The sequence below is a fragment of the Boleophthalmus pectinirostris genome, unplaced genomic scaffold (assembly GCF_026225935.1).
Source record: "Boleophthalmus pectinirostris isolate CB_2022bp ecotype Guang Dong unplaced genomic scaffold, ASM2622593v1 HiC_scaffold_21, whole genome shotgun sequence".
Lineage (NCBI taxonomy): Eukaryota > Metazoa > Chordata > Actinopteri > Gobiiformes > Gobiidae > Boleophthalmus > Boleophthalmus pectinirostris.
The window spans coordinates 29,749,251-29,763,359 of record NW_026571175.1 but is presented as its reverse complement, the minus strand read 5'-3'; the positions used below and the strand labels follow the sequence as shown (position 1 = coordinate 29,763,359).

Here is a 14,109-nt window from a genome sequence, read left to right as displayed (position 1 = left end):
GGGTGAAAGAGCGTTGAATAAATACTTCTTTGACTAATTATTTCTTCATTCTGAGATTAATTTGTTGCAGCTCAGGCCTTTTACTGATAATATACAATAAAAAATCAGTTTACTTTATTTTGCTTGTTGTCAGTGGCATAAAGTAGTTTCAGTATTATCATTTATCACAATATTTCTGTGTAGCAATATATTGTGCTTCGAAATTTGTTATGACAGATGTAACAGGAGCAAATATTAGGATCTAAAGTAACCCAGGAGGACCATACTGATGAAAACTATCATTTATTGCAAAAAATACAAAATACAGTTGTCTAATGTCCAATTCTAAATATTTAATTGTGTATTTGCTGTGCTGAAGATGTAGTTTTTATACCCCTTGTGACATGATGGTGCCTGTTTTCTTTTTTATCTGATAGTAGATGAAAATGTAAAGGAAATGTTGAAGTATTTGACAGAAATACTTAAAGATTGTGTTGTGATAGCGCTTAACTTAACACGTGGAGCGAAGGGATGGAGACTCAGCTGCGAAAACGAAAGCAAAACTCATAAAACTACTCATTAATAGATTGTTTTTAGTGAATATAGCATTTTCAAAACAATAAAAAGTAACATGATGATCTAAATATGTGATGTTTTAGAAGTTAATACCCCAGAGAAGTAAAATATACACTCTTTAAATAGAAAATAACAGTGAGCAACCACATAAAAACAGGTACTTCTGATGGTAACAGTGACACAGTTGAGTTGTAATATGTTGTTTGCGGTGAGCGTGTAATGTGAATGTGACAGACCGCTGTGTAGAAGCTGTGGTCTGAGGCTCGGCGCAGTTGACTGAAATCTAAAGAATCACAAGTACAGGAGGTTTACAGTGAGAAGCGTGGCCCTGCGCTGCCCCCCGGTGGACACGTGTCACATCACCACCGCAGCTCTGAGGCTCGAGCTCGTCTCTCACCACATCCTCCTCCACACGTGTCTGTTTGTTTACTTATTTTATGGTGCGGTTATCCAACTATAAAGCAAATGGTTCTTTGGAGATACTTTTTACTTTTATGTTCTTGGTCCAGACAAGTGTAGTGTTGGTTGTTGGTCCCAAGTGTAGTATTAGGAGCAAGAGCTACTTAATAAAAAATGAAATTTCTGCAGTAGTAGTAGTAGTAGTAATAGTAGTAGTAGCAGCAGCAGTAGTTGTAGTAGTAGTAGCAGTAATAGTAGTAGTAGCAGCAGAAGTAGTTGTAGTAGTAGTAGCAGTAATAGTAGTAGTAGCAGTAATAGTAGTAGTAGCAGCAGTAATAGTTGTAGTAGCAGCAGAAGTAGTTGTAGTTGTAGTAGCAGTAATAGTAGTAGTAGTAGTAGCAGTAGTAGTAGTTGTAGTAGCAGCAGTAGTAGTTGGAGTATCAGTAGTAGAAGCAGCAGGAGCAGCAGCAGTAGTAGTCACTGTAGTAGTAGTAGTAGATGTAGTCGCAGTAGTAGAGTAGTAGTAGTAGTAGCTGTAGTCGCTGTAGTAGTAGTAGTTGCTGTAGTAGTAGTAGTCGTAGTCCCAGCAGTAGTAGTAGTAGTAGTAGTAGTAGCTGTTGTCGCTGTAGTAGTAGTAGTTGCTGTAGTAGTATTCGCTGTAGTAGTAGTAGTCGTAGTCGCAGCAGTAGTAGTAGTAGTAGTAGTCGCAGTAGTAGCTAGTAGTAGTAGTAGTAGTAGTAGTAGTAGTAGTAGTAGTAGTAGCTGTAGTAGTAGTAGTAGTAGTAGTAGTAGCTAGTAGTACTGTAGCAATAGTAGTAGTAGTTGTAGTAGTAGCAGTAGTGGCAGCAGCAGTAGCACTAGCAGTAGTTCCTGTAAAACTTGTAATAATAACAGTACTGCAGTAATAGCAGTAATATTTGTAGTAATTATATTGTAATCCAGTACATCTCAGCTCCAAGTTTCCAGTAAATAGATTTATTCTTCTGTGAGACTCTTGGATCCTTTGGCTTGTTTTGCTGGAGATTTGTGTCTTGGAGATTGAGTGTTTACTGCAAACAAATCTGGGAAACACCTCTGAGCCAACTTTCTTTTTTTTCCTTTTTGCAATAAACACGTCTGTAATAAATGAAAGATGTGGCGCTAGCTGGAAGCACTCTCTGTCTGAAGCTCTGTTAGAAATAAATTCAAGCCTTGTTTTAACACAATCTGACCTGAAATGACTCACTTTCTTGGAACTACAACAGGTGAGTTCATTTGTTGTTTGCTGTGAAACATTTTAGCCAGCAGTTTTTCAGTTTGTCACTTTCACCTTTTTGCTGAAAATCAAACTCCTAAACACGACCACGAAAACTCGGATTGATCACAAAAACGTGTTGTTTTAATCCATTTTGTATTTTTTTGTTGAGTTTTCAGACTGTCTAAAAACTCAGGCAATGTTTGCAAATGTGTGCATTGTGTGACCATGGTTCTGCTGACCATTTTTGCCATAGACATACATGTAGAACTCCCCCAGCATGATGTCACTGCAAAGTATCAAAGCTAGAGACAAAGCAATAACATTAAACTTAGGCTTAGACAAACTTTATTGATCCACGAGGGAAATTATTTGGACACATTCGCTCACACATCACAATATAAAATAATAAAAAAGTGAAAAAATAAATGGTGATAATTAGGGGTGTAACTGTACACAAAAAGCACGGTTTGGTATGCACCTCAGTTTTGAGGTCATGGTTTGGATCATTTTTGGTACAGTTTGGGAACAAAATGCAAAACCACTTGCTTGTTGTTTATTTGTGTTTTTATTAAACCAGCAGTTTGTTTTAACATTATACAAATGGGAAAATAAAATAAATGCAAAGTGCTGCTTGGTACTATTAAACTAAGTAAATATTCAGCAATAAGCAATAAATGTATGAAATATTATAAAGTAAAGCACAGCATTAACAGTTCCAGCATGAAGTTTTACTCAGTCTTTATATTTTTGGCCAAAAAAACGAAACAATTCGGCACGAAAACATGTACCGTTACCAGAAACAGCGCTACCATCAACCACCAACGGATGTAAACAAAAATGTAATTGTACTAGCAAAAAAATAAAAACTACTTCCAGTCTCAAGAACAATGGGGAAAAAAACAAAACAAAAATTAAAAACAAACTAAATTTGCATTATAGTGAGGGCCCGAAACCCAAGTTCGCCTAAGGCCCCCACACACTGACCATGACACTCTGAGTAATAATAAATTCTAAATAAGTAGCAGAAAAGAAGATGGCAAGAGGCACAATATATAAATGTATATGTACATGTCAAAATAAAAAAGAAAAATAAGTAATAAAACAGCATTACCCTCCACCAGAAAAGCTACACAGTGCATCTTTAACCCAATTTTACTTGCACTTTAACACTTGAATATTGCACTCTGGCTCTGATGATTGCTCGGTCTCTCTGATATTAGTTTGTGTACTGTTTATGTGGCGGTTGCTAAGACAAAAACAGCAGCTGATTTCTGCCCCCCCTCCTGTCTCGCCCGCTCTCACCCGCCCACATTCACATCGGGGAGATTTCGGGAGAGGTGACGGTAACTTTAGTCAGACCTGAGTCACTGCTGGACTCTGCTGCATCACCCAGGCTCCAATCAGAAGACGCGTCACCCCCCAGCAACAGCCGACATGTCAAGCAGATGAATAGGTCCTTTGTATCGATATTTTGCCTTGACATCATGCTGGGAGGTGTTCTACATGTACGTCTACGGTGGAATGTAGAAGTTACCATGGTGACGCGATGCACACATTAATAAACACTGACAGAAAGTTTCAAGATTGTCTCATAACGCAAGTGAAAAATGCAAAATTGCGTGTGAGACGTTTCAAATCGGCTCATCTGTTGTCAGTTCTTTTCTGGGCCAATTGTGGTAAAACGAAACTCAGATGAAAGTCTGATTTGAGTAACAGATCGTGAGACAGAGCAGTGCGTACAGTTAGCGTCACACCACCAGGAAATGTTGTTGATCAGGTGCAAAATATCAGTTGACTTCTTGAATATTCCGGGTGGGATATAGGAAAAAATAAACTGGAATTGTGCTTAAAATGTGACTTTGATGCAGGTTTTTATCATTTCAAATCCTCTTTTTGCAGCTATTTTAAAGATGCACTGTGTAACTTTTCTAGAAGAGCCCACCTTAAACTTTTCTAATTCTTCACGGACACATGCAGAAGACACTACCAGGCCAAGTTACAGGTCAGATCTGTGGAGAGACAATCCCGCTCAATGTAAAAATCCATGTTTTCAGCAATAAAAAAGATATGTAAATTATTATTAAACGCAAGATGGATATTTTTAATGCTCTGTTGTGGAATATTCCAGGTGAAGGAGTAACATCACCATGGAGATGAGCAGGCTTAGATTAATTTCATTTGGTGGAAACTGTCTGACCTCAGAGCATTAGGATTCGTTCGCTTGTCGGTAGGCAGGTACTTTTTTATGTAACCAATCGCTGCTATTTGGTCGTGACGTATGTAATGCGCCAAATCCTGTAAGAAGAAGGACAATAACGTCTTTCCCCTTGATAAAATTCACCAAACATTCTCTTTGTTCCGGCTTTAAATCCTCGATCTCGGGAATCGTTGCCAACACAGAATGTCTGTCTTCATCTACATCCATCTCGACGCTTTGTTTACTGTTGTGCTGTTCCACAAAAGGGACCCAGACAGGCTCTTTGCTGATTGGTCGGTGTGCGGTCTACAACTTCCGGGATACCAACCTCTATAAACCTAATCTTGTTTTTTGGGCACTTGCAAAATGTATAAGTTGATATTTTGCAGCTGATGGTGTCAACATTCCCTGGGAGTGTGATGCTGACTGTAAACACTGTTCTGCTTGAAGCTTTGTTACTCAAGTTAGACTTTAATCTGAGCTTTATTTTACACAATTTGACCCGAAAGAGATGATTTAGCAGGAGGTCCTGGTTTTAGACCTGGTTTTAGACCTGTTTTAGACCTGTTTTAATCCTGGTTTAGTCCTGGTTTTAGACCTATTTTGGACCTGGTTTAGACCTGGTTTAGACCTGTTTTAGACCTGTTTTAGTCCTGGTTTAGACCTGGTTTATTCGTGGTTTTAGACTTGGTTTTAGACCTGTTTTAGTCCTGTTTTCGTCCTGGTTTATTCGTGGTTTTAGACCTGGTTTTAGACCTGTTTAGACCTGGTTTTAGACCTGGTTTTAGACCTGGTTTTAGACCTGGTTTAGACCTGGTTTAGACCTGGTTTAGTCCCAGTTTTTGACCTGGTTTAGACCTGGTTTTAGACCTCTTTTAGTCCTGGTTTTAGACCTCTTTTAGTCCTGGTTTTAGACTTGGTTTTAGACCTCTTTTAGTCCTGGTTTTAGACCTGGTTTAGACCTGGTTTTAGACCTGGTTTAGTCCTGGTTGAGACCTGGTTGATATTTTGCAGCTGATGGCGTCAACATTCCCTGGGGGTATGACGCTAACTCTAAGCACTTAGGCAGGCTGTGATACTCAAGTTAGACTTCAATCTGAGCTTTATTTTACACAATTTGACCAGAAGGAGATGATTTAGCAGGACCTGGATATCTTCCCTCTCACATAACATTACACAGGCTCCTGGAAATGTTTTGGTTAAATCAATTTTGTTTTGTTTTTTTCTTGAGTTTTCACATTATCTTAATTTTTTTTTGTAGATGTGTTTACTAACTTGTGCTTTGTGTCACCATGGTAACTTCTAAACATTCTGCAAATTGAGTCGGCGTCCCAATTTACGGGACAGTCCCCATTTTGAGCCCAGCAGATTTATCCAAAACTATTGATTTGTCCCAGTTTTATACAAGAAATATCCCAGGTGTCTGTATATTTGACCAATCTGATCCCTGCTGACAGTAAAAAGAGGCATAAACTCATGTATTTGTTTAGGTAAAATACAGAAAATCATCTTAAAACACAAAAACACAATGAAAATGTGACTATACAGACTCCCATTAGTGCTGAGTGCAGAACAGTGGTCCCCAACATTTTTGACGCCACAGACCGGTTCTATATCTGACAATATTTCACGGACCAGCTCCTGATTTAGTCCTGGTTTTAGTCTTGGTTTTAGTTCTGGTTTTAGACATGTTTTAGACCCGTTTTAGACCTGGTTTGGTCCTGGTTTTAGACCTGGTTTAGTCCTGCTTTTAAACCTGTTTTAGACCAGTTTTAGACCTGGTTTAGACATGGTTTAGACATGGTTTAGACCTGGTTTAGACCTGGTTTAGACCTGGTTTTAGACCTGGTTTTAGACCTGGTTTAGACCTGGTTTAGTCCTGGTTTTAGACCTGTTTTAGACCTGGTTTTAGACCTTGTTTTAGACCTGGTTTGGTCCTGGTTTTAGACCTGGTTTATCCTGGTTTTAAACCTGGTTTTAGACCAGTTTTAGACCTAGACCTGGTTTAGACCTGGTTTAGACATGGTTTAGACCTGGTTTAGTCCTGGTTTAGTCCTGGTTTAGACCTGTCTTAGACCTGTTTTAGACCTGTTTTAGACCTGTTTTAGACCTGGTTTAGTCCTGGTTTAGTCCTGGTTTAGTCCTGGTACCTGTCCTGGTCCTGGGGGTTGGAGTTCCCTGACGTAAAACACTCCCGGTGCAAAGTAGAGTCGTTATTTTACTTTAAAAAAGAGGCTCATTCTTGGAGTACAAACCTCATTGAGTTCATAGAGACATTCATCAGGTGTGGTAGAGGAAGTGCGTGCAGCGACTCCTGTGGTTTCCTTCTCACCGCCGCACTTACATTTCCGTTAGTTCGTGTTCATTTATTTACTGGTTCTGAAGAGGCAGCGCCACGGCAACAGTCTGGACCTCTGCTTCACCGGAAAGGAATTCAGATGCCCCGATCCGAGAGAGGGAGAGAGAGAGGGAGAGAGAGAGACCGGGGTTAGACCGACCGGCATGGACACGGCTACACAGCACTGAAGAGCTGAGCAAAACTGGACTACAGAGCAAGCAACTCAGCAAGAAACTTTCTGCAGATTTTGATTGAGATTTGGTGAAATGTGCTGAAGTTTTGCTGGAATTTCTACAACTTTTTGGAAATTTTTAACACAATTTTGGGCTAAATCTGACTGGAGAAGAACAACTGACCAAGAAACATACTGAAACTATTCGGATTTTGATAGAGATTTGGTGAAACGTGGCGAATTTCTGCAGGAAATTCTATGACATTTTGTAAATTTTTCTCCAAATTTTAAACACAATTTTGAGCTAAATCTATCAGACTGGAGTAAGGCAATTGAGGACAAAGAAAAATACTAAAAACTATTTGGATTTTGACAGAGATTTGGTGAAACGTGGTGAGCTTTTGCTGGAATTTCTACCACTTTTTGCAAATTTTGTCCAAATTTTTAAACAATTTTGGGTTAAGTCTCAGATTGGAGCAAAACAATACAGGATCAAGAAACATAAGCAAAAATATTTGGATTTTGATCAAAATTTGGCAAAACTTGAGTAACTTTGGCTCTTGCATCTCAACTTTTCCACTCATTTTCAAGCAATGTTGCAGAACTTTCCAGACTAGCAGAGGACTATACAACAGATTAAAGCTCATCTGTGAACATTATCCAAGCAACATATTTCAATTCTTATAGAGATTTGCTGAAACGTTGCCTCACATCTCCACTTTTTTGGACTTTTCCCCCATTCATTTTAACACGATGTTGGATTACCTCTCCGACCGCTACGTCCTGGCTCCGATTTTGGTGATAACTGCACATTTTTTGACAGCTGCCGGGTTTTGGTTTTACTGCCGAAGCCGCAGACGCACGTGGGGTTATGAACAAGGTAAAACTGTGAACGTGTAAACTCTTAAAATCTATGCTGGAACAATACAGTTGACTCAGCAGACTTCCTCTTTACTTATTAAGCAATTCAGAACATTTGGTATAGCGTGCACTTCCTGTTTAAGCCCCGCCTCTTGTGTGTTTGTTGTTATAAAACACAATGAGTAATGTTTAGTTTAATCTATGCAATTTAAAGGGCGGATATTAGACGCTTTTCTGATCTGTTATAATGTTGTTTCCTCATCAAAAACAGACCTGGAGTTGTGTTTTGTTTCGTTCACGCATGTTTAACTCACAAATCTTGCATATTTATTAGTCTATGTTATTCTCTCAAACACAAAACACTCCGTTCCACCTTGTGATGTCATGTTGTAATACAAGAAGTGCTCCATTGCGCTTTTAAACTCCATACACTTTCACTAGAATCATTTGGATCATTTCAGTCCCGGATTTGCCAATTTCGACTGAACAAAACGTAAATGGCTTTGTGACATCACAAGGTGGAACAGAGCGTTTTCATTCATTTTAATAGTGAATCACTCCAACGTGTGTGAATGAAACAAAACACAACTCCGGGTTTGTTTTTGAGGAGGTAACAGCTTTCTAACACATCTTAAAGCTCACAAGTAGGGGTGTGCAAAAATATCGAAATATCCATATATATCGTATCGTTTAATGTGATGATACAGTATCGATATCATGGGCTGCTGTATCGATATATCGCTAAGAGTATTTTTTGGTGTATTTGACTCAGTTATTTTGTTACAGCGCTACAGTTTTGTTGCTTGTTTAGAGGAAGGAAACTTGTTTATGCAACACATTTGACATTTTCACTGTTTTGATGATTAAAGTTAGTCTGATTCATCAACTGGTTTCACTTTGTAGAAACCGTCTGACCTCGCAGTGTTAGAATTCGTTCGCTCGACAGTAGGCGGGTACTTTTTATCATTTAACCAATCGCTGCTATTTGGTCGTGACTTATGTAATGGTATATTAAGCTTTTCCCAAATCCCATAGGAAGAAGGGCAATATCGTCTTTCTGCTTGATAAAAAATTCACCAAACATTCTCTTTGTTCCGGCTTTAAATCCTCGATCTCGGGAATCGTTACCAACACAGAATGTACGGCTCTTCGCACTCTCGCACTTCCGGGTTTTTTTACAAACCGTCTATTGTATTATGATTCTTGACCTAGTTGCTGGAGAGAAATGAAATTAAGCGGAGGCTAAATTAAAATGTTTGTGTTTCATATTCACTTTGCACAAGAAGTGGTTTAACAAAGACTTTTAGTATCATAGCCATGATTTAATGTTTATTTTTTATTGAACCGCATCAAATCAATTGGAAATATATCGTATTGGATCAAAAGTGCACTGCATCGAGGTATGTATCGTATCGGCAGCTTCTTAATGATACCCAGCCCTAGTCACAAGAGTCATTTTTCTGTAATATAGAACTTTTAAGAGAAATTAAATGTGATTTTTTTTTTTTTGTCAGATTTTAGTGTCTACATTTCCCTTAAAACCGAGAATATTTCCTAGGAATAGACCTCATACTACAAACCGATTCCAATACCACAATGTTGATAAAAAACAACACTTTAACAACATTAAATCTACTTTCTTTTTATATTGGGGCATATTCTTGTCTACGTGCTTTTATATTTGTTCTGACACAGCTCAAGATTATTCTAAAGTTATTCAGGAAAGGCTCATTTTGGTCCTGAGAACTTTTTTAGTATCAAATAAGTATCTAGTTTCTGATTCTGATCTGATTTCCGATACTTTTGTGAAACCTAAAACAGACAGAAGCATTCTTGAATTCAATCTTGGCGTTTTCACAGCGTCTTGTCTCCAGTGTTCTTGTGGTCCAGGTTTTGTTGCTCGTACCAGACTCAGACTTGTCCTTATTAGGCTTTGTGTGAGTAAAGCCTCTGGTATAATTCATGTTTCAAACTCAACGGCAACTTCAGCCTCGGTAACAAACAAATGAGCTCTGTGCTGTAAGCCGCTTTAATAAACACCATTGTGAGGCATTGAGGAAACAGGCCTGTGCTAATTATGATGAACTGTTTTTGCCGAGGGAGTCGTTTTTACTGCTGTTGATGGTTTGCAGCTGATGTAATCAAAGTGCTAAACGTAAGCACTGCTCTGTCTGAGGTTTGTCAACTCTATTTTAGCACACTCTGACTATTTCCTGACTTTTGCCTGTCAAATGTTGTGTTGTCTGTTAGAACAAAACTTAAATATCTTGGGCATATCATCACTGTGGACATGACAGATGATGATGATATGTACAGACAGTGTAGGACGCTCTATGCTCAGGCAAATAGTCTTATGCGCAAGTTTGGTTCTTGTACAAATGATCTAAAGTTGTTACTGTTTAAATCATATTGTTCACCGTTGTACACAGCTCACCTCTGGACTCATTATAAAAAAGCCAGTTTGCAAAGACTGCAGGTGCCTACAATGACGCTTTACGGAGCTTTTGAGGAGGCCACGATGGACGAGTGCGACTGAAATGTTTGTTACTGCTCAAGTGGCCACTTTGCAAGCTGCACTAAGAATTTTAATGTACAGTTTTATCTGCAGACTGAACAAATCAGACAATGAAATAATAATGTCACTCACAAATATAAGATTCAGTGCAGTAAGAGATCAGTCCAGTATGTGGAGACACTGATGTGGTGGTCTTTTAAAAACATAGATGTTTATTGTTTTGTAATGTCACTGTCCTTGTCTGTTTTTAAAATGGACCATGAGTCCAGAATAAAGATGATGATATAAAGAACTGAATTACCTGGAAATACAACAGGAGAGATGATTTGTCCAAGTCTCAAATAAGTTAGTTCAGTTGGTAGAGCGTTTGTTCACTGATCTGAAGGTTGGAGGTACGATTCCAGGTCCTACAGATGGACGCTGTTGTCATGTCCTTGGGCAAAACACTTGAATATGTGTGTGAATAGATGAGTGGTTCCTTTTTATAAATTGCTTTGAGTGCCTTGAAGGTGCAAAAGTGCTATATAAAAGTGTGACCAAATAACATCGTCACCTTTTTGTTGAAAATCAAACACCTAAACCGGACCATAAACGCTCATATTGATCACAGGCTCCTGAAAATGTCTGTTTAAATACATTTTTTCCAAGTTTGTTTAAACCAGGGGAGTCAAACTCAAATTCACAGAGGCCAAAATTAAAAAGCGGGACTAAGTCGTGGGCCAAACTAAACATTTATTGAAAGATTTCAACATCTGCATGTTTTCTCTTTCGAGATATGTGAAGCTAAACCTTTTCTTATTAAAATAAATGTTTAATAATAGTTTTGCTTAAACATTGAATCCAGAACAAGCAGAATATAAAATAATAACAACATTTTAAATAACGTATTTTCCGCACTATTAGGCGCTCTGGATTATAAGACGCACTGTCATTAAATGGTCTATTTTCGAACTTTTTTCACAAATAAACCGCATCGGACTTTAAATGAAACACAACAGTTGGATGGGTCAGTGGGACTTTGTTTGTCGTGCGTTCACGGTGACTCTGGGCTTTGTTCAGTTGTGGCGTGTAGGGAGGGTGCTGTCTGGGACCAACGGATTGTTGGCGTGTTTGCAGTGACTCAGTCGTTCAGTTGTGTCTAGAAGTGGCACATTGCACTTGCTTTTTCGTTCCGTTCCTCGTCGGCGTGGAGTGATGAGTGTGACTGTGGGTGTTTGTCGCTGTGCGGTCGCTGTCTGCTCCGTGTGTGTTTGCGTGCTCTGCGTGTGGTGCGGCTTTGTAGTTTACTGAAGTCGTGCTGTTATACCCGAGTAGATTCGTGTATAGGGCGCTCTGGATTGCGGGGCGTGCGGTCGGTTTTTGATGGAGTTAGAGGCTTAAGAGCGTGTCTATTAGCCCGGAAAATACGGTAAATAATGTCTCTACAGTCTGTATATCTGTAGCCTGACGGGCAGCTCTAATACACATTTGATATGATCTCGCGGGCCAAACATAATTATACCGCGGGACAGTTGAGTTTGACATGTCTGCTTTAAACCTTTTTGGCATTGCAAAAGAAGAAATTCAGTTTGTCAGAAGTTTGGACAATTTGGACAAAAGTTTATTTGGTCGAATACCTTTTGCAACTCATCCAAGCTGCTTCTTCAGTTGCCTGCAGGAAGGAACTAACTACACTGAAACTACTCTGAAACTAACACATTTACTTGTTTGCAGTTTCTGTTTGTTAGCTCAGCCTATTGACTTTTTGGCTTCACATTGGCAATTGATCTGATTAGATTATGAGAAATATTTTAAGTCCAAAATCAATACATTTGGAAGAAATATGACAGTGGTTCCAATCCAGAAAAAAATGAAATGTGAAGTGAAAGTGATTTTTGTATTAAATAAATCATGTTCTGGGTGAATTTTACTCCACGGGGGAAAAAAATAATCAGGAAAATTCAGTTTTAACATCAATAACAGCTGTTGTTGTATGATTTCCAGAACAGTCTGTCTAAATCAGAGGCTCCTAAATTGGTGGCTGGGAATCCCTGGGAGGTTCATGAATCCTGAGCCGGAGATGTCGAGATGATGTTGAAATGTCAGTGTAAAATTATGACACTGTTCTGAATCATTTCATTTGTTTTGTTTCAGAAGAACAAGCTGCTAACATTTATTTCATATGTAGTGGCATCTCGAGTGAGTTACGCGGTTATTTTAAGCGTCCCAGCGTGAAAAGCCAAAAAATCTAAATGCTCTGAGGTGTATTAACTGCGCTGGGCTTGTTTCACTGTTCTGTTCTGTCTCTCTGACTCATTTGGATTGAATGGGGCTTTCCCTAAACTCTGCTTCAAACTTTACTTTCAGGAAATTAACAATTTTAATGTCAACCTGCAGAGTTCGCTTTTTCACACTTAATTTGACCTAAATTTTAAAATGCCTCCAAATCTGAAACTGTTATGAGAATGGATTTCCATAAATATGTACATTTAAAATACAAGTGAATTAAACGCATGATAATATTACTGGAAGTCATCATTTGCTATTTTGATTCGTTGGGTTTAAAAAAAGATCTTGGGCGTGTGTCAAATGAAACTGAGAAATATGCAAATGCAGGGACTTCACACTTTTCTCTGAACTGGAGTTTGAGGGGAACTTCTGGGAGTGGCTCTTCACACCTCAGACCAGAGTCCTGCACCGGGTCGGGTACGGGCAAATAGTTGCTGAAACTGGCAGGTTTTAACGTTCTGGAATTTTACAGGCGGGTAGTGATTACACACGGGCGGGTCAGGACTAAATCAGGACTAAACCAGGACTACACCAGGACTAATCTTGGACTTAAGAAAGTGAGAACCCTGAGTCCGAGGAGTAGGGTGTCCGCAAAGTGCGATCTGAGCCGGTCCTTTTGCCGGCAGTCACCTGACGGTCTATGTGGGTGCACCTCCGAGCCCGCCCTGACAGTCGGTCCTGGTTCAGTTCTGGTTTAGTCCTGTTTTAGTCCTAGTTCAGTCTTGGTTTAGTCCTCCTGTTCAGTCAGGAATCAGTCCTAGTTCAGTCCTGGTTTAGTCCTCCTGGTTCAGTCCAGGAATCAGTCCTGGGTTAGTCCTGGAGTCCTAGTTCAGTCCTGGTCCTAGTTCAGTCTAGTCCTGGATCAGTCCTGGTTAGTCCTGTTTAGTCCTGGTTTAGTTCTCCTAGTTCAGTCCTGGAATCAGTTCTAGTTCAGTCCTGGTTTAGTCCTCCTAGTTCAGTCCTGGAATCAGTCCTAGTTCAGTCCTGGTTTAGTCCTCCTGGTTCAGTCCAGGAATCAGTCCTGTGTTAGTCCTGGTTTAGTCCTGGTTTAGTTCTCCTAGTTCAGTCCTGGAATCAGTCCTAGTTCAGTCCTGGTTTAGTCCTCCTGGTTCAGTCCTGGAATCAGTCCTAGTTCAGTCCTGGTTTAGTCCTCCTAGTTCAGTCCTGGAATCAGTCCTAGTTCAGTCCTGGTTTAGTTCTCCTAGTTCAGTCCTGGAATCAGTTCTTAGTTCAGTCCTGGTTTAGTCCTCCTGGTTCAGTCCTGGGTTAGTCCTGATTTAGTCCTGGTTTAGTTCTCCTAGTTCAGTCCTGGAATCAGTTCTAGTTCAGTCCTGGTTTAGTTCTCCTAGTTCAGTCCTGGAATCAGTCTTAGTTCAGTCCTGGTTTAGTCCTCCTGGTTCAGTCCTGGAATCAGTCCTTAGTTCAGTCCTGGTTTAGTCCTCCTGGTTCAGTCCTGGGTCTAGTTCAGTCCTGGTTTAGTCTCCTGGTTCAGTCCTGGTCAGTCCTGGGTTAGTCCTGTTTAGTCCTGGTTTAGTCCTCCTAGTTTCAGTCCTGGAATCAGTCCTAT

The 14,109-nt window shown here is 39.6% G+C and overlaps 1 protein-coding gene and 1 long non-coding RNA gene across 2 annotated transcripts in view; one reads left to right on the top strand and one right to left on the bottom strand.

Moving 5' to 3' along the window:
- Positions 1 to 2,169: 2,169 nt before the first annotated feature.
- On the bottom strand, positions 2,170 to 7,822 carry LOC129410015 (uncharacterized). Its single transcript, XR_008632688.1, has 3 exons — positions 7,664 to 7,822; positions 6,644 to 6,802; positions 2,170 to 4,200 (listed from the first exon to the last, which is right to left on the bottom strand). It is a non-coding gene; the product is annotated as an uncharacterized LOC129410015 (long non-coding RNA).
- The window catches only part of macf1a (microtubule actin crosslinking factor 1a), a 325,705-nt gene continuing 318,392 nt past the window's right edge, over positions 6,797 to 14,109 (top strand). Inside the window, 1 exon segment of the mRNA XM_055156981.1 lies at positions 6,797 to 7,778. Within this exon segment, the coding sequence (XP_055012956.1) occupies positions 7,652 to 7,778 (127 nt within the window). The 5' untranslated portion in view covers positions 6,797 to 7,651.